Below are 25,846 nucleotides of genomic sequence, written 5' to 3'. Positions count from 1 at the left end.
TTGCCTATTCATTGTTGGACTTTGAACTATTAAGTATTCGATCAATCATGATCTATTTAAACTTCTTCACTGTCAAGTAGCAGGTCAACTTTAACCTGCTTGATTTTTCACTCAACCATCATTATCCAAGTCAATTAGTTAACTTGGTCACCTTGACCACCACCGATCTTCATTCTAACAAACTCTAATCAATAAATATATTAATCAAATATTAAAACTCAATTCCAGTCAACTTGAACTTGGTCAACCGAGCTTAGTCAACTTTGTTCAGAAGTTAATAGCACCAATAATAATTTTAACTAAAATTATTTGAATATGTATTAGTTATTTTTTAAGGTCAAATTATAAAATTTTAAATTTTATAGATAAAATGATAATTCAAATTCTCTTGGCACTAACTCCTTTTCATCACCACAAACTCTAAACCTTAAATTTCATTGCTTTCTACACCCAACATCTCTCAGGCAAGCGATTTCATTGTGATTGTCGTTTACCACCATCTTTATTGAATAGTCATTGTTTATTATAATTCATATATCTAGTTCTTCAAATCAATTAATTATGGAGGTACTTGACTTAGTCTTAAGAAAATTTTCCATTGATCATCAAAATAAATCAAAAAATACTTACAGAGACTCATCCAAGTGACTAACATTCTTAGAATTATTGTCCCACATTGTTGTTGCTCTATTATCATCTCCCATTAGCCATTAAAATCGATACTTGTGGTTATCATATATGCTCATCATTCAATAAAAATTCATACAATTTCTCATAAATAAATTTCAAGATTACCATTGTTGTCATGAGTTAGATGAAACACTAGCTCTCCAGTTCTTTTCGATAATATATAGACCATGAAACAAAAATTAGGAACACTTCAAAACTCATACTACCAAGACTAATTCATTGAAATTTAACTTAAAACTCAAACTCTCTTCTTCGACTAAACCACTTTGAGTTTACGAGGATATTAAAATGATTTATCCTATAAGATTATGTGGTAACAATAATATAATTTTTTTTTGGTGGAGTTTACAAGTTTTGGTTAAATTATATAAAAGTAATAAATCCAGTTAATTTAGTTGACTAGGACGTGACTAATCTGAGGCTATGGAAAAATAGACGGCTAAGAAATTTATCATTATGTGGTTAAATTATGTAAAAATGATAATCTCAGCACGATGAGCCCAGAAATTTAACATCTTTTAATTATGTCTTTCATTTAAGAGAAATTTTTTTACAAATATATAATAACAAGAATTTGATAGTAAATATTTAGGTGAAAATGTGAATGTCTTTTCGTGACACCGTGACCTTGAAGACGTGGTTAAATTATATAAGCACTATATGCTCATGGTGGTTAGATTATATTTTAAATGAAAAACTAATAAATAGAGAGAATACTTAATAAAAAGATTCGAAAGCACCGACTGACATGTGTCCTTTTCCACAATTCGAGAAATCAGCGAAAGCGACGCAAATGGCCGGAGAACTCGCTTACGACCGTCAAAATTCCACGTCCCACGTTTAACACCAAATCCTCCTTCCCTCCCTCCCTCCCTCCCTCCTTTCAAATAATTAATTAATCAATTAAATAATTAATTAAATCCAAGCCCTGCTCCGCGTTGAATTATCCACTCACAATTATAAACCAACCCAATATTCTCGTGTGGTGTAAAATAGGCCGAGCAGTCGTCGACCGTGAGCTAGTCCAATCCGTCTCGGTCTAGATCGTGCTCGCCACGATCCCCTAGCTATTTTGAAATTCAAATTGAGATGGTTCCCTAATTTAATTTGTAATATATATCTCAACTTAAACCTAGTGCTCGATGATCATCCGTAACAAATTTATATGAGTTTTGATCGTAAATATATATTACCATGACTCATGTGTCAACTAACTTGTATTCGCGTCGTTGTCATGGCTCATTTGCTGCCGCCGCAAATTAGACCACAACCTTCAAATGGGTCCATAACCGACCACTTAAATTAAGCACAGAATCCTAAACGATATTGCACTGCTGCCAAAACGTTCAAACTCTTTAGTTTTCAAGCCACGTGTCCGCTTCCCACACCGCCCATCGCTCTATATGTATTTCAAGCATTTTCTCCCCTCCACCCTCCACCTGGCCTCCCCTTCCCTCGCCGGCGACATGGCAGCCTCCCGCCTTGCGCCGCCCTCCTTCGCGCCGCCGCACCGCGCAGCCCTTCCTAGATCGTCAGTGACGTCGGCGACGGCGGTTAAGTCGAGGAGGACTCCGCTCATGGTGGCAGTTACCACGCCGCAGCCGCCGCACGTTGAGAAGCGCGGGGCAGGGGGGCTGGCGCTGTCGGACGTGTGGAGAGAGATCCAGGGGGAGAATGATTGGGCAGGGATGGTGGAGCCGTTGAGCCCGCTCCTCCGCGATGAGATCGTCCGGTACGGCGAGCTGGTGGCGGCGTGCTACAGAGGCTTCGACCTCGACCCGGCCTCCGGCCGCTACCTCAACTGCAAGTACGGAAAGCGGAGCCTGCTCCGCGAGGTGGGCCTGCCCGACTCCGGATATGTCGTCACCCGCTACGTGTACGCCACCCCGAACGCAACGGGCTGTAGCAGGTGGATTGGGTACGTGGCGGTCGCTTCGGACGAAACCGTCCGCAGGCTCGGCCGCCGCGACGTTCTCGTGTCCTTCCGTGGGACGGTTACTCAGGCGGAGTGGCTCGCCAACTTCATGAGCGCGCTGGAGCCGGCGCGGCTCGACCCGAGCGAACCCCGGGCGGAGGTGCGGGTCGAGTCGGGGTTCCTAAGCCTGTACACGTCGGATATGTCCTGCTGCCGGTTCAGCGAAGGGAGCTGCCGGGAGCAGTTGCTGGCCGAGGTGGCGCGGCTTCTGGGGGAGTACAAGGAGGAGGAGGAGGTGAGCGTGACGGTGGCGGGGCACAGCATGGGGAGCGCCTTGGCGATGCTTCTAGGCTATGACCTGGTGGAGCTGGGGCTGAACCGCGGCGGAGAGGTTCCGGTGACGGTCTATTCCTACGGCGGGCCGCGGGTAGGCAACGCCGGGTTCAGGCGGCGATGCGAGAAGCTGGGGCTGAAGGTGCTCCGGGTGGTCAACGTGAACGACCCGGTGACGAAGCTGCCGGGGATGTTCCTCAACGAGGCCTCTGCGCGTAGGCTGCCATGGGGCGCCGGCGCCGGAGCTTACTACACCCATTTCGGCGTGGAGGTAGCACTGGATTTCTTCGACGTGAGAAATTACCCGATGTGCGTGCATGACATAGAAGCCTACTTGTCGCTGCTCAAGTGCCCTCGAGTGAAGAAGAAGAATAAGCAGGTCGTAAGTAGTAATAACGATGCTGACGATGGAGTTGTGGAGGTGTGGATGAAAATGGCGAGGAGGTTTTTGGAAGAAGGAAGGTTGGATGTGATCTTGTGGAGATGGCTGGAAGCGGCAATGCAAGTCAGTAACGTGGTGCAATCTCTAAAAATATAATCAGGAATATATTTAATTTCCCTTATTTTAAAAGTTTACGTACATTAATATGTACCGTCGTAAACAAATTCACAAATTCTTACAAAAACATTAATTATAATTAATTAACATGAAGCAAATTCCCCAAATGCTTGATGATGTTGTCGTCTAGAATATGAGTCAGATGGAAATCAACAGGTGACTTTGACGGATTCTATGTATGTGCGTCGGAAAAACAAATCTTCACGTAGAATCCAAAGATTTGTAGTAGGGGAATTGGTAGTACTTAAACTTTGCACACACTCAGACAAATGCACAGAGCGTTAGACCAGAAACCAAAAAATCTCTAACGTAGATCTTCCGACGTTCAAGTCAGATCCTTTTTTCTCGAAAAAGTAATGTACGATGGAAGGAAAAAGAACCGTAAAAGAGGAGTACGGATGTGTGCGTATCTGGTCAAGGAAAAGGATCTCCTTTTTTATATGACGCTGCATACTTTTAGAGTCTACCGCTGTTAGAGAATGTCAGGTGTTAGAATCTGTCGGGTGAGAGAGGATGTATGACAGCCTCCTATTGGTAGACGGAAGGTTTCACTTTCAGAGAGTGGCAGACCACTGGAATATTTCCTGACATAGGACAACTATTCTCTGACAGAAAATTATGATTTTCTAATATTATTGTCGCATAATACTTTCCGTCCCGCCAAATTCAGCTACAGACAGCTCGTTGTTATCGCTTAATTAAGAGAACTTCATTGTTTTGCATATGAAGATAGCACTTCCCTCTTCTCGAGGACTAATGATTATCGACCTAACCTTCACTTTAATTTCCAAGATGTTAATTTGCAAGAAGAACAACTTGATTTGGGGTGAAGTGTGCTCATATGAATAATCAAGTATAATTCATCTTCTCTTAGTTGAGGTCCACGTAGCTTTAAGGAGGCATCATCAAGTTGAAGGGCATAACATGTTAGATCGAAGTCCACTTAGAGAACAAGTGTGGCTTCTTTAAATGAAAAAATTAGGGAACTAGACCTCGATCAAGGGGCCAGCAATGACCTAAAACCTAAAGTGAAAATGTAAACACCAGGAAAGCAAGGTCTCAAGAGGTGTCACATATATACAACCTCACACCTAAGAACTTAAACACTATGAAGTGTCTTGAAATGAAAAGGATATAATATCTCATGTTAGGGTCCCAAGAGGTGTCCTAAATGATCAAGTCATAAGACCTTAGATCTCACAGGAAAATTTAGACCCCAAAGGCAACCTAACATATATAAAAGGGTATAATAATTCGGGGCCTAATAAGTATTCTAAAATAATAATAATAATAATAATAATAATAATAATAATAAGTCGGGGTGGCAATTCGGTTCGGGTTCGGGTTGACAGGTTCGGGTTGGCAGGTTGGCGGGTTGGCAAATGACAACCTGAACCCGACCTGATTATTAATTCGGGTCAAAATATTCAACCTGAACCTGATCTGTTTATTTGCACTTGACCCGAACCCGACCCGTTTGACCCGTTTGACCCGTTTGACCCGTTTAACCCGTTTGACCCGTTTAACCCGTTTAACTCGTTCGACCCGTTTAACCTGTTTGACCCGTTTGACCCGAATATGACCTGAATTCATTAAATAAAATTTGTATATTTAATTAAAAATTAAAAATAACATTTATCTACACAAATTGAAAATTCATATCATAAATGATAAGTCATAGCAACATTGCAATCAATAGCATAACATATCTCTATGTTTAGGGTTTTTAACTTTTTTAAATTTGTAATTTTAGTTTAAATTTATAATTATTTATAAACAGGTTCGCGGGTTGTAATCGGGTCATTTCAGGTTGACCCGAACCTGACCTGTTTATTAATTGGGTCAAATGGGTCGACCCGATTTCGACCCGAACCCGAAACTACCCAACCCTAACCTGATTTTTTCGTGTTCGGTTCGGGTCGTGTTTTCGTGTCGGGTCAAAAATTGCCACCCCTAATAATAAGACCTCAAACTTGAGTTAAACATAAGCTAAATGAGATATTAATTATTAATTTTTTTAAATCAGTGGGTGTGCTTTTCTTCTAATGAGTGTCTTCATTTAGTTGTGATAGGTGTTTGTATTTTTCTAATAATAATAATAATAATAATAATAATAATAATAATAAATTATTATTATTTGAGCACATATGCATTTGTTTAGTTATATAAGTTTCTTCATTCAGTTGTAGTGGGAGATTTCGTTTTATTGAGCTATATTAGGTGATTTGCAATGGATTCATATCTAGTCAAAATTCATCAAATTTAAATTGACTCAAGTTGGTTTTGATATTTGATTAATATATTAGTTGGTTGTGACATAAAATAATTAAAAGTTAATCGGATATTTGATAGTCAGTCAATATGTTAGTTGTTTGAGAAAGAGTTAAGTAGGTCAATATTAATCAGATATTTGACCATGAAAAAGTTCAAGTGGATCATGGTTGACTAGATACTTGGCGGTCAGAAGTCTAACATAGAGTTGGCATGAGACGGCCGAAAGTCCAAGTGGATCATGGTTGACTGGACACTTGGCGATCGGAAGTCCAACATGAACTTGGCACGAGGCGAAAAGTCTAAGTTGTAGGAGCATTGTGTGTCAATAGAGGGGGTGAATATCAACCATCGATTTTTGTTGCATTTTTATCGTTAATTTTTTCTACAAAGTGTTAGTACACAGCGGAATAATAATAATAAAAAAGAAATAACATTCGCAGATTTACTTGACTCCCAACCCCCAGGGCGGCCAGTACATCCAAGACTTACACACTCAGCATGAGTCTACTAATGCTCTCCTTTCAAAAAAACTTTTCAAAGGTGGAGAAAATCGTCTTACAGCTTGATAATACAAGCATAAAATAAGATATGAAATGAAGTACAACTTATAATTAAAAACAAAGAAATAATAACGAGTCGATCCAGAAGTCCTGAGTGTAGTTCACCCCTCTTAGAGCTTCCTCAGTCGCAGAGTTTTGCAACGGATTTTCTTTGAGCACAGAGTAGAAGAGAAGTATGAAATTGTTGTTCTTGAACGTAGAGCTAGCCTTCAACTCCTTTTATAAAGTTGGATCATATCCTTATCTGGATCAACTCTTATCTGGATGAAGTCATATCTAGATCAAGCATTATCTTTATCCGCATCATTTGATTTATCTTTATTCTCATCCATATCATAAATTGAACCTGATATTTTTCCACATCAACTTCCATGTCAACTTCTTTGACAAGTCAACAATATGATCAACCTAACCCAGTTGGTCGACCGAATCGATTTTTTCAATCGACTGAACCAAGCCAAGTCACGTATCTCAGTCCAATCTTGAACCTGGTTAATCAAACCTGATCGTTCTATCGAATTGTTGGTTCAATTGAGCAAACTGGTTTGGGTCTGATAGAGCCGAGTCAAGTCCAGCTCACCCCAAACTTAGTCCAGTTGCATCCGATTGTATTTGTCTACTCTTTATTTTGTTTCCAACTGCAGGTTCTTGGAAAACAACTATACAAAATACAAGCAAGCAACCTAGCCTATGTTCGGACACTTTGGTAACTAGAGGGAGGGAGGATTAGCTTCAATCGCTTTGTTGATGATGATGTACAATGGATACTCGAACCAAAGACTCCATAATGCTAACACCTCCGATTTACTTAGTCTTCATCTTCTTGAGATGACTAATCCAAGGATCCATACGATCCACAATTCTCCACCATGAACACGCTCCTCAGAAATAATTCGGAGGCGGAGAAGTCTCGTACAAGCTCATAACAAGAAAATACAACAAGAAATACAAACTAGGTTACACAAGAAATCCAAAATGATTGCAACTATGAACCTTGTTTTACTTGCTCTTTTTTTGTTTTGATTTAGCATCTTGTAGACTCGGAAATGTTGGTGCAATATCCCTCAGGTCAAGGTTGACCTGGTTGACCAAGCTTGAGTCTTGATTTGAGTTTCGATGTTTGACAATACAAGACTTCGAGGATATGGACAAGTGCAGGTGCAGTTGTTCATTTGGGGAGATTGTTTGATGCAATTCCCCTCTGATCAGGGACTGATCAGGTTGGTTGAAGAAAAGTCAAGTAGGTCAAGGTTGACCAGATACTTGACTGGGAAGTCCTAAATGGGATGTTAGGCAGAAGGAAATCCTGGTGAGTGAAGCCAGGTGGAAGTCCTAGTGAGTGAAGCTAGGCAGAAGGAAGTCCTAGTGAGTGAAGGCAGGCAGATGAGAAGTCCTAGTGAGTGAAGCTAGGCAGAAGGAAATCCTGGTGAGTGAAGCCATGTGGAAGTCCTAGTGAGTGAAGCTAGGCAGAAGGAAGTCCTAGTGAGTGAAGCCAGGCAGATGAGAAGTCCCAGTGAGTGAAGCTAGGCAGAAGGAAATCCTGGTGAGTGAAGCCAGGTGGAAGTCTTAGTGAGTGAAGCTAGGCAGTTGGAAGTCTTGGTGAGTGAAGCCAGGCAGATGAGAAGTCCTGGTGAGTGAAGCCAGGCACGGGGAAAATCCAGATGGGTCAAGGTTGACCAGACATCTAGTGAAAGTCCAAGTAGGTCAAGGGATTGACCGGATACTTGGCACGAGGAGAAAAGTCCAAGTGGGTTAAATGGATTGACCAGACACTTGGTGAGGGAGTCCTAGCAGGTCAAGAGTGACCGGATGCTAGGTATGATGAACTAACGGGTCATGGATTGACCGGATGTTGGTTTGAGGGCTTGGGACTTGGTTTTGGTCAAAAACCAATGTTGAGATTGATCAGCCGATCGATTGGGAAGGTCCCCGCGACAAGCCTCGAGTGGGAAAGTCGCAGAGCGCACAGAACGTCTCTGGATCGATCGACCGATTGATCCAGAGACCCCAATCGATCAGTGGATCGATTTGGGTGGCGCGTTTTCACGCGATAAAGGCTGGATCGAACAACCGATCGATCCAGGCATTTCCTGTAAAGCACAGAGGTGCTCTGGATCGATCTACTGATCGATCCAAAGCCTCCTCGATCGATTGGGAGCAATCCAATCGATTGGGATCCGACCGTTGGCGTTGTACTTAGCTGCAGACGTTCGATTCCTACGGCATTGCTTCACCGATTCATCTCAGATCTTCACCAGCGATCACAGAGCTTCTCCACAGGGTTCTCACCGCTAGTTCTTGAAGCTCTTGGAGGTTTTTCCAAGTCAAGAGGCGGATCTACGGCAAGAGGAAGAAAGTTAGGGTTAGGGTTTTCTATATTCATTGCAAGCTTTTGCTTGTATTTGTATATCCTTTCCCTTTCTTCTTGTAGTGTGAACTTGTAGGGCTTCTCCGCCTTCGGTAGTTATCGAAAATGAGTGTTTATTAGTGGAGGTGTGTGTGATGTGTGAATCCTTGGACTAGTCACCTCCTTTGGAGGTGGATACCAAGTAAATCTACGTGTTAGCGTTGTGTGTGTTGTTTCTTGTATATTTCCGCTGCACATCTTTGAAGAAACAAGCAACGCCGACTACGAACACGCGACGAGCTATTCACCCCCTCTAGCTACATTTCAGTTCCAACAAGTGGTATCAGAGCGAGGCCGCTCTTCACCGGAATCATCGCCGGAAGGGGCAAAGCTAGAGGGTGAAGAAGTTGGAGCAAATTCATCAAAGTCAAAGAACTCAAGAAGCTCAACTTCAAGATGCAATTCCAAGATGGACTTGGATTTGACACAAGGGTGACTCCACCATACGCTTCAACAAGCTTCGATCTTTGGAAATCAAGGATCGAGAATTTCGTAATGGTGGAGATAGAGCAATGGTTTTCTCTCATAGAAGGTTTCGAAGCTCCAAAGAACTCCAAGGGAAAAGTCCTCAAGAAAAGCAAATGGAGCAAAGAGCAGATTCAAAGGAGCGAGACAAATGATAAAGTGACCAAACTTTTGGTCAACTTATTGCCTAGCCACATTTTGGCTCAAATTGGAAAATTCAAGGATGCCAAGGAGCTTTGGAGCAAGTTGGCAACTATTCATGAGATCCCCTCTACTGTACCAATCCAAGAAAAATCCAAAGAGGGTGACTCATTGGAGCAAGACCAAGAGGAGGAGAATTCCGAAGTTGAGAGATGCTCAACTTCCGTAGAAGAGGTCCAAAAATCCTCATCCTCAAAGGAGTGCAATCAAAAGAGCAAGAAAGGAGCATATTCCTTGTTTCATGCACAAGAGGATGAAGAAGAAGGTGAATCCTCCACCTCTAGGATTGAGGGGGAGCGACCTTCGGTGGCACCGGATCAAGAAGAAGGAGAAGCTTCTACATCCGGGTCAAATGGAGAAGAAGCTTTCACCTCCACAAGTCAAGCAAAATCAAATGGAGGAGTATCATCTTCGGATCAAGAGGAAGTCTCCACTTCCAAGTCAAATGGAGGAGCAAGTGCCACCCCTACACAAGAAGGTTTAAATAGTTTATTTAAAAATCAAAATCATATCATATGCTTTGAATGTAGGGAACATTGGCATTACAAGAGCAAATGCCCTAAATTGGCCAAGAAGAACGACCAAGTGACACAAAAGGACAAGGAGAAGCCCAAGGAGACCATCCCCAATACAAAGAAGAGCAAGGAGCACATTGTGTGTTTTTCTTGCAATCAAAAGGGGCATTACCGAAGTCAATGCCCTAAAGGGAAAAAGGCGGTCAAGGCTCAAGGAGGAAGCTCAACTCAAGGGGGAGCCTCCAAGGTAAAAAGGAAGGTATTGTTCATTGAGTCTATCCCCTTAAATAATGGTAAAAAGCATAATAGTACTAATTTATATCATTTCAATACTATTTACCATGAAAATAGGAGGCATGATAAAGTTAAGGAAAATCATATAACTTTTCATGCTAAAACCTCTCAACCTAGGTTTAGAAAGATAGATAGGAATTTAGGCAAGAACCCTAAGGATTCTAGGTATTTGCTTAAGAAAAAGAAAAATCATGATTTTAGTGAAAAATCTATGGTTGAGGGATTATGGAAGGAAAATCAAGTCTTAAGGTCAAGACTCGATAAATTAGAGAAGACCCTTAGAAAAATCAAAAATGAAACACAAGGGTCTAAGGGTAAAAATCTAGGGCTAGGAGTATCAAAGTCATCCAATGTCCATAGAGGTTTGGGATACAAACCAAAGGTCAAGAAGGATGTAATTTCCTATCATAGGGTTCCATATAGCTATGGAACTAACTCTAAGGCTAAGGGTCAAGTCAAGGATACAAGGAAAGTTATCCCTAGAAGTATCTTTGCAACAACAAATGTGACTAAGACTTCTAAGAAGTCTAACAAAGTCACTAGGAAGGTCACAAGGGAAGCAATCCCTAGAGTTGACCTAGAAAATGTGACCAAGGCTTCTAAGAAGCCAAACAAGGTCACTATGAAGGTATCTAGGGAAGTTATCCCTAGTGAATACCTAGAGCATCCAAGGAGCACCAATAGGTTTTGGGTTCCTAGGAGCATTTTCTCTACCCCATAGATGGGTTAGAGAGTGTCAACTCTAAGAAGAAGGGTAGTTAACCCAATTTTGAAGAAATTGACACTCAAGGAACATTTTCAAGGTTATTATTAACCTTTGAAAATGAAATAGATTTATGATTTACTCTTTAAAAGAGTAAAATGTGCCAAATTTGAGAAGTATTGATTTTATTTTAAAATGGCACATATTGGGAAAACATAAGGAAATACCAAGTTGGGATTTTGGTATTTTCTTAGTGTTACTCTTGTGGAAGAACGAAATATGCCAACATTTGAGGAATAAGCTTAATTTCAATTGGCATAAGTTAATCAAGAGAACTAGAAATGTCAATTTAGGTTTTGACATTTTCTTGGAGTGTTTAGAGGGCAATCTAGGTTTAATTTTTAACTTAGCTAAGGTTTAAGGATACTTAGATAGGTAATCTAGGTATTTTATTCATGCTAATTTACCATGCTTTGTTTGCCCATTATATGCCATGGCATCATGATTATTTTTGCATTCATACCTTATGATGAAAAACACAAAAATACCATATCATGGCATACATACATCATGTAGTTATAGGAAATTTTCTTTTAAAAATTATTTCTTTTTTATGTATGTCATAACATTATCATGCATTATGTTTATTTCCTTAAAATTAAGGACAAATGACATTTATCAATAAGTATCAACAAGTGACATCCTAGGTGGATGTTCAATATCCACAAAATACCTAGATAGATATGCATGATCCCTAGACTAGGGCAAAACCAAATTTTACATCTCACAAAGACTTATAAGATGACTTGTATGTGTTTTGTTCACAGTAGATACAAGTGAGATGTTAGGATGATGAACAAAACTCAACATGCTGATTTAGTGCATTTGCTTGAGTTTTAAGTTCATCAAAACACATAGTTATGTGTTTTCCAATCATTGGAAAAGCTAATGTACAAGTTATGTACATTGAGCCCAAGGAATATAGTTGGATATTAGTTTTGAAAATATTTTTAAAATGATTTTGAAAAACCTTGGTGAAGGCTATCTTTTGATAGTAATCACCATTGAATAGTTAGACACAAACTTGAAGAAAACACTAAAGCTTTTGCAAGTTTTCAAGTTTGTGTCAATCTTTGAAAATATGATGTATTTTCATATAAAACTATTTTTCCATGATAATATATGCCCTAAATAATGTCTAAAATGATTTTTGGAATTTTGTAGAATTTTCTAAGGGTTTCTGAAATTGGCTGAAATTGAATTTCAGCAATTTCAAGTCTCCAATCGATCACCCGATCGATTGGAGTGCCTCAATCGATCAGCCGATCAATTGAGAAGGCCATTCTCACGAGTAGAAGCTCGCTAGATCGATCAGTCGATCGATCCAGACTGGCTGAATCGATCAGTGGATCGATTCAAGGCAGTGCAATCGATTGGGACCCAACTCCAATCGATTGGGGAACCTGATTTCAGCTAGGAAAGCTGATTTTCAGTGGTTTGACCCTTGTTTAGTCTAGGAAACCATTCCTAACCCCTCAAAATACATTTGCATACATGAAAAGGTTGTTTTCAGGTTGAAAACGAGGATGGATTGGTTGAGGAAGACTAAATTGAAGTTTAGGTTGAGGTTTGATTTCAATATTGAATTTTTGAACCTCAAAACTTCTAAATTTAGGTTTCCTAAAGGTTTAGGGATTCCAAGTCATTATTGGTGCAATGACAGAAGGTACGACCATGTCTTTAAGGGGAGGTACTCTTTAAAGACATGAAAACTATTTTTCATGAACCTTGGAAGGTGGTTAACCTTCTTTTAAGAACATGCTCAAGGTTGAGCGTTTGAACTTTAATGGGGAGTGGATATACTCATTGTTCAAGTGATTCAAGTTGGTATATGCTCATGGATGAGCATTCGATACAAATGAAGGGTATGAGACCTTCATTTGGGTTATTAGACCTTGTTAATGCTCAAGGGCGAGCATTGATGATAATGAAGGGTATAGGACCTTCATTATCGTGTTGATCACAATGAGTGAAGTTGTGAACAACGAAGAGCAACTCTTCAGGAGGAGAGTCTCAAAGGGGAGAGTTTTCAACAAATGAATTTGTTGATGTGTGCCAATAGGGGGAGAATGTAGGGTTTAAGTTAGGCCTTCATTATCTAAGAGGGAGTTTGCCTTCTTAGTGGGAGAATATAGGGTTTAACTTACGCCTTCATTATCTAGTGGCATGAAGGAAGTTGAGGCTATGAGAATTAGCCTAACTTAAATGAGGTATTGTCAAACATCAAAAGGGGGAGATTGTTGGTGCAATATCCCTCAGGTCAAGGTTGACCTGGTTGACCAAGCTTAAGTCTTGGTTTGGGTTTCGATGTTTGACAATACAAGACTTTGAGGATATGGACAAGTGCAGGTGCAGTTGTTCATTTGGGGAGATTATTTGGTGTAATTCCCCTCTGATCAGGGACTAATCAGGTTGGTTGAAGAAGAGTCAAGTAGGTCAAGGTTGACCAGATACTTGACTGGGAAGTCCTAAATGGGATGTTAGGCAGAAGGAAATCCTGGTGAGTGAAGCCAGGTGGAAGTCCTAGTGAGTGAAGCTAGGCAGAAGGAAGTCCTGGTGAGTGAAGCCAGGCAGATGAGAAGTCCTAGTGAATGAAGCTAGGCAGAAGGAAATCCTGGTGAGTGAAGCCAGGTGGAAGTCCTAGTGAGTGAAGCTAGGCAGAAGGAAGTCCTGGTGAGTGAAGCCAGGCAGATGAGAAGTCCTAGTGAGTGAAGCTAGGCAGAAGGAAATCCTGGTGAGTGAAGCCAGGTGGAAGTCCTAGTGAGTGAAGCTAGGCAGTTGGAAGTCCTGGTGAGTGAAGCCAGGCAGATGAGAAGTCCTGGTGAGTGAAGCCAGGCACGGGGAAAATCCAGATGGGTCAAGGTTGACCAGACATCTGGTGAAAGTCCAAGTAGGTCAAGGGATTGACCGGATACTTGGCACGAGGAGAAAAGTCCAAGTGGGTCAAATGAATTGACCAGACACTTGGTGAGGGAGTCCTAGTAGGTCAAGGGTGACCGGATACTAGTATAATGAACCAACAGGTCATGGATTGACCGGATGTTGGTTTGGGGGCTTGAGACTTAGTTTTGGGCAAAAACCAATGTCTGGATCGATCAGCCGATCGATTGGCTGATGCCCAATCGATCGGCCGATCGATTGGGAAGGTCCCCGCGACAAGCCTCGAGTGGGCAAGTCGCAGAGTGCACAGAATGTCTCTGAATCGATCGACCGATCGATCCAGAGACCCCAATCGATCAGTGGATTGATTGGGGTGACGCATTTTCACACAATAAAGGCTGGATCGAACAGCCGATCGATCCAAGCATTTCCCGCAGAGCACAAAGGTGCTCTGGATCGATCGACTGATCGATCCAAAGCCTCCCCGATCAATTGGGAGCAATCCAATCGATCGGGATTCGACCGTTGGCGTCTTACTTAGCTGCAGGCGTTCGATTTCTGCGGCATTGCTTACCGATTCATCTCAGATCTTCACCAGTGATCACAGAGCTTCTCCACAGGGTTCTCACTGTTGGTGCAGCGGAGGCCGACAAGAGGGGGGTGAATTGCCTGCAAATAAAAGTTACCCTCCTCAAAGCTTTTCAACTAAAAAATAAAGCAATACTTAATAAAAGAAAGAGAAGTGAAGACAGAATTTTTAACCTGGTTATAACCAAGAGGGTTGTTAATCCAGGGCGATGGAAAGTGCAGTAAGAAACTCCTTCTTTGAAGGCGGAGAAGCCTTGAACACTTTGAGAGCACAGAAGTTGCTTAAACAGTAATTACAGAGTTGAATTTCGTATCTAATCGTTGTACCGAATAGCTACCCGAGACCCCCTTTATATAGGGGTTCTAGAGCTTACAAGTTAACCTGAACCTTCGGGATCAGGTTTGACTCGAGAGGGATCGGTCGACCGATCCCCAGGTTCGGTCGACTGAACCTGCTATACCTGCCCAGTCTTCCATCCAGGTGCAGTCTCTAAGGATGAGCTTTTGTTCGGTCGACCGATCCTTATGTTCGGTTGACCGATCGGCCAACGGTCTTCCAGCTGAGTTGGCCCGATCATCTTGCTCGACTAAGTCTCTGGATTAACTTCGATTCGGTCGACCGATCAGGAGGTTCGGTCGATCGATCAGGAGGTTCGGTCGACCGATCAGCTTCACCAACGGTCAGCTTCTGACGTGGCATTCGACGTGTCTGCTGCGGTTGGCTTCGGTTAAAGAAGGGTTTGGTTGACCGATCAATAGGTTCGGTCGACCGAACCGTTGACAAGTCAACTTTCAGTTGACTTGCTCCGATTCGGCTCCTTGGGTGATTGCGGCCATCCGGAATAGGGCTCACCCGAACCTAGTTCCCGGCCTTCTCCTCGAGCAGGCTTCCGTCCGGCTTCTCGTCCCTCGAACGCCGCGCACGTTCTTCTTGCTCCACCGGAGTACTCTTCCGTAGCTCTCTCGTCCTTCGGACGCACTGAGTCCGTCGGCTCTCTTCCCGTGCCGTCCTTCTTGCTAGCTGGGTCTTCCGCTCGACTTCCTGCGCTCCTAAGTTCCTGCACACTCAGACACAGGGTTCAGACAAAATGCAGGACCTAACTAACTTGGTTGATCACATCAAAACTACCACGGGGTCCAACAATCTCCCCCTTTTTGATGTGCATCAACCCAAGTTCAAGTTAGGGTAAAACAGACACAAAAAGTAAGTTTAAAGAAAAATTACTAAACTAGCATATTAAGCATAAGTTTTGCAAGAAATAAAATTGCAAAACTATTTAGAAAAATATTAAAAATTTAAACTTTTAATTTTCCTAACTCCCCCTAAACTTGTACTCTTCTCTCCCCCTTTGATCACAACAAAAACGGGGAAGCAAGTTCTTACGATAGGGAAAAAAAATTTTAAGCATTTTTTTTAAAAAAAATTAAGAACCATTATTTGATTAATTTTTCAAAGTATTATTCAAGTGTTATGAGAGTTTTAAAAAATATTTGTACTCTTTCAAAGCATTTTAATTCTACTTTTAATGATTTTTCAAAAAGTTAATTAAACATTTTTGTTTCAATATTTTAGCTTCCAGGTCGTGGCGAGGCACTAGGCCTTCTTAGTTATTGGAGCAACAACCACTTCCTTAGACAAAGCCTTCATAAAGAAAATGTTTAATTTTCTCTCTATAAAGCTTTTAATTTTAAGAGATTAGTTTAGCACAGATTTTGGAACCCAATAGAGGTTCCTTCCTACTGAATTAATCAAGAATTTAGGTGGTACATAGTTTCTTGGTATTTTCCTAATTTGACCCTGATGATGTTTAACATACCAGTTTAATTTTCCATATAACCTTATTTTTGATTTTGGAAAAATATTTACTTTTAAACATGCATCAGATTTCAGTTCTTGAATTTCATTTTTTAACTTTGCATTTTCTAATTTCAAATTTTCATTTTCCTTTTCAAATTTATCTAACTCTTTAGAAAGTGCTTTAATAAAACGAAAGGACTGAGTAGAGGTAAGATTGCGTACCTGACTTACCTAATTTGGAGAGACTTCCCCTTCACTGCAACTTTCCTCTTCTGATGTTCCTCCCCCTTCATCGATGCTCATCTCTGAGCTTGACTCTTCTTCTGGCTGATGGTTAGCTAGTAGAGCTAATCCTGCGAATTCTTCGACTTCTGACTCAGAGGATGAAGAGTCGTCCCATGTTGCCTTCAGATTTCTGTGCTTGGGTCAAGCTGGCTTCTTGCTTCTTTCCTTATCTTTCTGTTTGCTCTTCAACTTTGGGCAATCATCCTTGATGTGCCCTTCTTCGTTGCAATTGTAGCACCGGACTGTCCTTCCTTTTTGATGACGTTTACTTGACTGCGATCTAAACTTGTTAGATTTAAAAAACTTATTAAAACGTCTTACCATTAACGCAGCTTCGTTTTCGTCGATTGACGCTTCGGAGTCGGGATCGTCCTTTTCAGCTCGTAGGGCAATGTTGAGGTTGTTGATACAGTCTGACCTGACTGTTGTTTTGATATTGACACTGATTTAAGTTTGTATCAGATATTAATTAAACTCAGATTGATTACTGATCAAGGTTGATCAGATAGAAGGGAAAAGTCCAAGTATGGAAACTTGGCACGCGGAGTCGGAGAGGGCTCGGTAGCCCGTTCTCTGGACTAGGTCAGAGAGGGCTTGGTAGCTCGTTCTCTGGACCGGACGGAGTCAGAGAGGGCTCGGTAGCTCGTTCTCTGGACTAGGTCAGAGAGGGCTCGGTAGCTCGTTCTCTGGACCGGACGGAGTCGGAGAGGGCTCGGCAACTCGTTCTCCGGACTAGGTCAGAGAGGGCTTGGTAGCTCGTTCTTTGGACCGGATGGAGTAGGAGAGGGCTCGGTAGCTCGTTCTCTGGACCGGACGGAGTCGGAGAGGGCTCGACAGCTCGTTCTCTGGACTAGGTCAGAGAGGGCTCGGTAGCTCGTTCTCTGGACTGGACGTGGAAGTCGGAGAGAGCTCGGTAGTTCGTTCTCCGGACTAGGTCAGAGAGGGCTCGGTAGCTCGTTCTCTAGACCAGGAAGGCTTTAGGGTTTAGGGTTGGGAAGCTCTAAACCTACATAGGCATTGGATCGGTCTGTTGACCGATCCAGTGATACTATGGTTATCTGATCGGTCACCAGACCGATCAGTAACTAATCAGTAACTCTCTGTAAGAATTATTGATCGGTTTGGTGACCGATCAATAACCGATCAGTAACTCTCTGTGAGAATTACTGATCGATCTGGTGACCGATCAGGAGACAATGGATTTCGAGAGAAAGGATAGGGGATCGGTCTGTGAACCGATCCACCTATAGCCTGATCGGTCCACAGACCGATCAGAGCCTTCCTGGACCGATCATGCTATGGCCTGATTGGTCAGAAAGGTTGTGGATCGGTCTGCTGACCGATCCACGATAATGTCTGTAGTTTCTGCTGTTTCTCTGCAACTTCTGATTCGTCTGATTTAACCATCTGCTGTGAGCTTTTTAGTTTGCAGGTTGCAGGTATCATGCCAGTGCTTAAATTCAAATTAAACTCCATCAAGAGAATAAAACAAAGGTTTCTTTCTACTGTGTTTCCCAAAAATCGGTGCAATTGGAGCATCAACGTTCACTGGCTGCGATCTGGCTGCGATCAGTTGACAGTCAGCTTGACTCTTACTTATTGGTTCAAGCTCAGAGACACCTGTGAAGAACATGGGTTATATTGGTGTGAGTTCAGAGAATCAGATGAGGAGGAAGAGTGATTGGCGACGCCTTAGCTTGCAGCAGCGATTCGGTGCAGGTTGACAGTGATTCTGTACAGGTTGAACGCAGTGGAAAAACAGAGGCATAAGAAGAAGGAAGATAATAGAAGAATAGGAATTGATCAAGCAAAGTGAAAAGGGTTTTTCGAGCTCTTGGCTGAGAAGCTGTTGTTTTCCTTCTTGCGCTCTGTTGTCATCTTCGTGTGGCTGTGAGCGTATTCTTCATTCTTCCTAGCCACTGATTGCTGTAAGTCTTGTGCTTCATTTACATATCTCTGAAGACTTTGTGGAGAGGTTACTCCACCGAGAAGGAGGAAATCTTTAGCCGGAATCTATCCGGGGTGTGATCTACCGAAAGATCAAGGAATCGTCCACCTTACGGACAAGCCGAGGAGTAGGGGCAAGTTATCCCCGAACCTCGTACATACTGGTGTTAGTGGTGCTTGTCTTTCTTTTTCGTGTATTACATTTTTGTTTGCATATTTCCGCTGCGCTAACGATTTATAGGAAGAAATTCCTTAAGCGTTTAGAGGAGGCTATTCACACCCCCCCTCTCTAGCCATCCGAAGATCCTAACAAGTGGTATCAGAGCGAGGTTCTCTTCATCCGGATTAACACCCTAAAGAGCAAGAAGATGGCTATGAAGGAAGGGTTTAGCACCAATTGTCCACCCTATTTCGACGGAGCGGACTTTCAATATTGGAAGAGCTGCATGGAATATTATCTCAAGACCGACATCTCAATGTGGTTCTCCGTCAAGGAAGGGTTTACACCTCCGAAGGACGAAGAAGGTAAGGAACTAGACTCATCAAGGTGGTCCGCCGAGCAAACTAGCAAAGGACAAGCCGATGCCAAGGCAGTGGTCACTCTACAATGTGGGACAGCCAAGGACCAACTCGTCAAGGTAGGTCCATTCATGAGCGCAAAAGACTTGTGGAACAAGCTCATCGAACTCCAAGAAGGAACTCGAGACTCTCGGATCGCCAAGAGAGATTTGTTCTTAAATCAATTACAAAACCTCACCATGAAGGAGAACGAGACAGTAAGTGAACTACACGGAAGGTTCAAAGAAATTATCAATGGTCTTCATTCCGTAGATGAACGCGTAGAGAATCGCGATCTTGTAAGGTATATTCTCAAAGCCTTTCTGAGGAATACCTTGTGGTCATCTATGGTAGATGCCTACAAGGTCTCCAAGGACCTTTCAATTGTTAAATTAGATGAATTTTTTTGTGAAATGGAACTCCATGAATTTGCTAACAAGGGTCAAAAAGAGAAAGACATTGCCTTAGTTGCAGGAGAAAAGAGCAAAGATGGAAGAAGGAAGAAGGAAAAAGAGATTCCTTCATCCTCATCCTCCTCCGAGTCCGATGATGAAGGTGGATCATCATCAAGCGAGATGGCCAACTTTGTAAGGAGAATCATGAGGAGGAGCCGGAGATACAAAGGGAAAGGTAAATCTATTGATCAAAATGTTGATAAAACTAATGTCACTTGTTTTGAGTGTAGCAAGAAAGGATACTATCGGAGCGAGTGTCCAAAACTCAAGAAGAAGGAGGAAAAGGCCAAGAAGAAGAAAGCTCTCAAAGCTACTTGGGATGAATCCTCCTCAAGCTCATCGGAGGAAGAAAAGAAGGAGAAAAGCACACATCAATTAGCGTTCATGGCAAGGGAGGAACCGGATTCCGGGAGTGATGGTGACACGAGTGATACCTCAGCCGCGGGTTCATCATCTTCGGATGATGAAGAGGTAACTTCTCCTCATTTAGAAAAATGTTATAAAACCATTGCACATTTATCTACTTTGCTTAAGAAATCAAAAAATCAAATTAAATCATTAAAAGATGAAGTAGAGCTCTTGAGGGCCCTTAGGGAAGATGAGGTTGATGACCTACATCAAGAGGCCCTTGAGGATGAAAACAAAGCCTTAAAGGGTGAAGTTGAGAAACTCAAGAAAATGCTTGAAAAATTCTCAACTAGCTCTAAGACTTTAGATATGATTCTAAATTCCCAAAGGGCGGTCTACAACAAGGCTGGGTTAGGATATCAACCTAAGGAGTCTAGTTTCATTTCGCTTGTGTCTAGAACCCAATTTCATAGATCACATACTTCTAGGGTTCATGAGACTAGGAAGGTTGTGACCAAGGCATGAGTTCCTAGGTCTTTCATTGTAGATGCATTAGGTCCCAAGATTTGGGTACCTAAAACGTCTATCTTTCGTGTCTTGTAGGCATTGGTCAAGGGGGAGCATCTATCAACTTGGTTTGTTGATAGTGGATGCTCCAAGCACATGACCGGGGACAAGTCACTCTTTACTACCCTTCAAAACAAAAATAGAGGTAATGTGTCGTTTGGTAATAATGGTAGTCTTAAGGTTATAGGAGTTGGAGACATTCATATATCCGAATGTCTCCAAATCAAGAATGCCCTTCTAGTCAAGGGGATGACCTTTAATCTCCTAAGTGTCAGCCAATTGTGTGATACGGGTTACACAATTGAGTTTCATTCAAGTCAATGTCTGGTCAAACACATTGACACACTTGACACGGTACTAGTAGGCACAAGGGTAGATAACATTTATCAAGTATCTTTTAAAAGTGCTACTAATGCCTCTGCTAAGTGTTTCATGTCAAAAGAAGAAGAATCATGGCTTTGGCATAGGAGGTTGGCCCATGTGAACATGAAGAATATTCGAAAGCTAGCCAACAAAGGATTAGTGCGAGGCCTACCAAGCATCAAGTACCAAAAGACAAAATTATGTGATGCATGTCAAAAGGGTAAGCAAACAAAAGTGTCTCATAAAGGTAAAAGCGCTACTGCTTTAGATTTATTGCATATGGATTTATTTGATTGCAGCAATGTCATTTCATTGAATGGAAGTAGATACTGCTTAGTGATCATTGATGATTTTACTAGATATACATGGACTTTCTTTTTGAAAAATAAGGATCAAACCATAGATATTTTTGTTTCTTTTTGTAGAAGAACTAAAAATGAAAAATCAACAACAATTAAAATAATTAGAAGTGATCATGGTGGAGAATTTCAAAACCATAGATTTTTAGAATTTTGTCAAGAAAAAGGATATAGGCATGAGTTCTCTACTCCAAGGACCCCACAGTAAAATGGGGTTGTGGAGAGAAAGAACCGAGTCTTGCAAGAGGCTGCACGAAGCATGCTCAATGATTACTCACTAATGGGCTGAAGCTGTAAATACAGCTTGCTATGTGCAAAATCGAGTCTTGATACATAGGTTTTTAGGAAAGACTCCCTATGAACTTTGGTTTGGGAAACCCCCTACAATTAAACATCTTAAGGTGTTTGGTTGTAAGGTGTTTATCTTGAACACCAAGGATCATCTTGGAAAGTTCACGGCTAAGGCTGATGAAGGGATACTGGTCGGGTACTCTCTCACCAGCAAAGCCTATCGAGTCTACAACAATAGGACTAAATTGATTGAAGAGTCCTCGGATGTAGCATTTGAAGAAATCCCTAAATCAAATGATCAATCGAGGGATGTAGGAGAAATTCAATTTGAACTTAGAAGTCTAAGTTTGAATGATCAAAACATAGAAAGAGTCGAAGTTAACTCCGATGATGATGAACAAAGGCAACAAAGGGCTCAGGCTGATCCTTTGCCTGATACTGAGTCCTTGCCTGTGTCCAGTGAGACCACTCATGAGACACCGCCAACACCAAGGCAATCTAGGATAGCATCTAGTCATCCCCAAGACCAGATTGTTGGAGACATCCAACAAGGGGTTAGGACCAGATCATTCTTTAGAAATGAGTCTAATGAGGTCGCCTTGATCTCAGAAATCGAACCAAAATTAGTTGATGAGGCATTGCACGATCCTGACTAGATCATAGCTATGCAAGATGAGTTAGGTCAATTTGAAAGGAGCCAAGTGTGGGACTTAGTTCCTAGACCTAAGAAGACCACCATTATTGGAACCAAATGGGTCTTCAAAAATAAGTTAAACCAAAAGGGAGAAGTCGTAAGAAACAAGGCAAGACTTTTAGCCAAGGGCTATAGTCAAGTCGAAGGCCTCGATTATGATGAGACTTATGCTCCCGTGGCCCGATTAGAGTCCATTCGTTTAATGCTAGCTTTTGCTGCACATAGAGGCTTCAAGCTCTATCAAATGGACGTTAAATCGGCCTTCTTAAACGGTTTCATTAAAGAAGAGGTCTTTGTTGAACAACCACCGGGGTTTGTGAATACCGAAGCTCCAAACCACATGTACAAGCTCAAGAAAGCTCTTTATGGGTTTAAACATGCACCTCGAGCTTGGTACGAAAGGTTGTCAACTTACCTACTAGAGAAGGGCTTTGTAAGAGGTCAAATAGATCCACACTATTTCTGCGTAGAGATGGTGAAAATATATTTGTAGCCCAGGTGTATGTCGATGACATAATTTGTGGCTCAAATAACAAAGGCTATTTGAATGAATTTATCACTCACATGGAAAGTGAGTTTGAGATGAGTCTGGTGGGAGAATTGACATTCTTCCTTGGACTTGAAATCAAACAAACTCGAGATGGCATTTATGTCCATCAGACAAAATACACTCAAGAGATGCTCAAGAAATTCAAAATGAGTGACTCTAAGGAAGTATCCACTCCAATGGCGACAAACACTCGCCTTGACAATGATGAGAATGGAAAACCAGTTGATCTAACGTAATATAGAAGCATGATCGGTAGTCTTCTATATCTCACAGCTAGTCGACCGGACATACTTTTTGCTGTGGGCATGTGCGCTAGATATCAAGTCTGTGCCAAGGAATCTCATTTAATTGCAGTTAAGAGAACCTTGAGATACCTTAAGGGCACAATTAGAGTAGGTCTCTGGTACCCTCGTACTGAGTCTTTTGACTTGATAGGTTATACCGACTCCGATTATGCTGGGTGCAAATTGGATCGGAAAAGCACTAGTGGGGGTTGCCAATTTTTAGGTTCATCATTGGTTAGTTGGTCAAGTCGGAAGCAACATTGTGTTGCTCTCTCCACGACCGAGGCTGAATACATTGCCATGGGAGCGAGTGTATTACAATTGTTGTGGATGATCCACACCCTAGAAGATTATGGACTTTCGTATAAGGGAGTGCAAGTGTTGTGTGACAACATTAGCACAATAAACCTAACGAAAAATCCAGTCCATCATTCAAGGACCAAACACATTGAAGTGCGTTATCACTTCATTAGAGATCACGTAGCTAGGGGAGACATTGCGCTCACATATGTTGAGTCAAAGTCAAACCTAGTCGATATTTTCACCAAACCTCTTCCAGAAAATGAATTTAGTCATTTAAGAAGAGAATTGGGGATGTGTTTGGCTCAATAGGTCATTTGGACTTATCATGATCAATAAGGACAATTAGCACGACAAGAGAAATTGGGAAATTAATTTAGGCAACTTGGGGACATCTCACACAAACTATAAGGTTTAACAAATTATTTTTGTTTGCTAGAAATGGGGTGAGATGCTAGGATCAGTCAAATTATTCAAAATGTATCATGCATCCCTTGAATAATTAGGTTGAAGAGACATAAATTGAGTATGGGGAAGACCATTACATAATTCATGTGTAGTTGGTTCCTAGATCTTACTCATATATCCCAACCAAGCGAACTTGGTTGGACCTTTACCTAGAATTTATCTAACTTTGGTTAATGTGTTGATTGATATTTTTGATCGATACCTTTCATGATTTTGATTGAAAATAAGACAAGCTATTGAGGTAATGATAGCAATTTGGATATATTTTGACAAACTTGAAACTGATCATAGCAAGGATGTGTTTTGAACCAGGTAATAAAAAGCATGAGTTTTGATTAATACCTTGGTTCACTATAGATCATAGTTTCAGAAGTTTCTCTGGTTTTGAAACCTTAAGGTTCAAAACGTCTGAACTCTATGCGTTTGGAGTTGGTCTGAGTTTTTAAATGTTTGGAACTTTCCGGTTCTGAACAATTTCAGACCGTAAGAGCTCATCTTTCGGAAATATTTATGTTTGTAGATTTTTCAGGTTCTAGGTTCTGAATTTGGAAGTTTATGAACTTTTTCAGTTCTGAATCTTCAGAATTTTCGATAGAAAATTTCTACGAAATTCAGTTACTGAAATTTCAATTTGTCAGACACTGGTCGGTCCACAGCCCGATCAGGTTATTCTAGCACACAAGGAGGCTTCCTGATCGGTTCAGGGACCGATCAGGAGGTTCCCTGATCGATCCGCCGACCGATCAGGGTATTCCCTGACCGATTCCCTGATCGGTCAAGATCTCTTATGATCGGACGGCTGTCCGATCATGATCACCCATTCGTCTTAACTCTTCCCAATCCATTCTATTCCCATTACACGCCGAAGCCCTAGCCGACACCCTCCTACGACTCAACTCTTCTCTCCGTTCTTCGAAAGATACATAGATGGCACCAAGGTAACTTCATTCTCCCCAAGCTCTACTCATTTTGGCACTTCATTTTCATTTCTCACTAGATCTGTGTAATTTGGCTTGGTTCTCGGTTGTTGGTGGCTTCCGTGCTCACCTACTTGTTGGTTGCTACTCGGAAAACCTAGAGGCTCCACTGTACAAAAATTTTGTACAAAGGTCTGAACCTTTTCCTAGCTACCATGTGTTCTTTTAAATTAAATTTTGGATCGCCTGCGGAACTTAACACGTTTGATCCAAAACTTAATCTATTTGTTCTTTTAGGTTTTGACTTGGATCTCCTGCGGAACTTAACACGTTCGACCCAAATCACCTTAAGTTATTAATTTCATTAAATATTAATTTCCATAATTGGTTCCCAGTACTGACATGGCGAGGCACACGGCCTTCTTGGATATGGGAGCAACCACCACCGACTAGACAAAACCTTTTATAGAAAACTAATATTTAATTTCCTAAAATAACTTTAGGTTAACCGAAAAGAGCAATCAAATCATAAGGAAAAGAAAAAACAAAAGAACACAACATCGAAAAACATATTCGAAATTCTAGAATCGTAAGCCTCTTGTATTTGGTATTATTTCCATAAATAACTAGTATGATGCGGAAAGAAAAATTACTAGTTATACCTTGTAGAAAAACCTCTTGATCTTCTACCGTATTCCTCTTCTAACCTCGGACGTTGTGTGGGCAACGATCTTCCGAGATGAGAAACCACCAAGCACCTTCTTCTTCTCCTAGCTAGGTTCGGCCAACACAAAGAAGCTTCACCAAGGACGAAGAACAAAACACCAACCAAGCTCCAAGGGATACAAGCTTTCTCTCTTTCTTCTTCTTCTTCTCCAAGTAGTATCCGGCCACCACAAGAACTCCAAGCAAGAGATAAGTTTTGGCCACCACAAAAGAGGAAGAAAGGAAGAGGATGGCCGGCCACAATAATTTTCTTCAAGGATGAATAATTTCGGCCACCACCAATGCTCCAAGGGATGCTAGAGATGAGACTTGCTTTCTCTCCTTCTTCTCCTTCCTTGATCCGGCCACAAACAAAAGCTCCACCAAGAAGATAGGTTTCGGCCAACAAGAGGAGAAGAGAGAAAGGGAAGGGCCGGCCACCACACCAAAGAAAAGAGGGAGAAAAATAATAGAGGTTGTTCACCATGAAGGCACCCCTACCCCTTCTTTTAT

The 25,846-nt window shown here is 41.6% G+C and overlaps 1 protein-coding gene across 1 annotated transcript in view; it reads left to right on the top strand.

The window, feature by feature from the left end:
• Positions 1-2,093: 2,093 nt before the first annotated feature.
• Positions 2,094-25,846, top strand: part of LOC121972922 (phospholipase A1 EG1, chloroplastic/mitochondrial-like) — a 55,404-nt gene continuing 31,651 nt past the window's right edge. The window contains exon 1 of the mRNA XM_042524535.1: positions 2,094-3,400. Within this exon, the coding sequence (XP_042380469.1) occupies positions 2,094-3,400 (1,307 nt within the window). The remainder of the gene's footprint in view (positions 3,401-25,846) is intronic.

This window comes from Zingiber officinale, chromosome 4A (assembly GCF_018446385.1).
Source record: "Zingiber officinale cultivar Zhangliang chromosome 4A, Zo_v1.1, whole genome shotgun sequence".
Lineage (NCBI taxonomy): Eukaryota > Viridiplantae > Streptophyta > Magnoliopsida > Zingiberales > Zingiberaceae > Zingiber > Zingiber officinale.
This window is presented reverse-complemented; position numbering and strand designations above follow the sequence as displayed.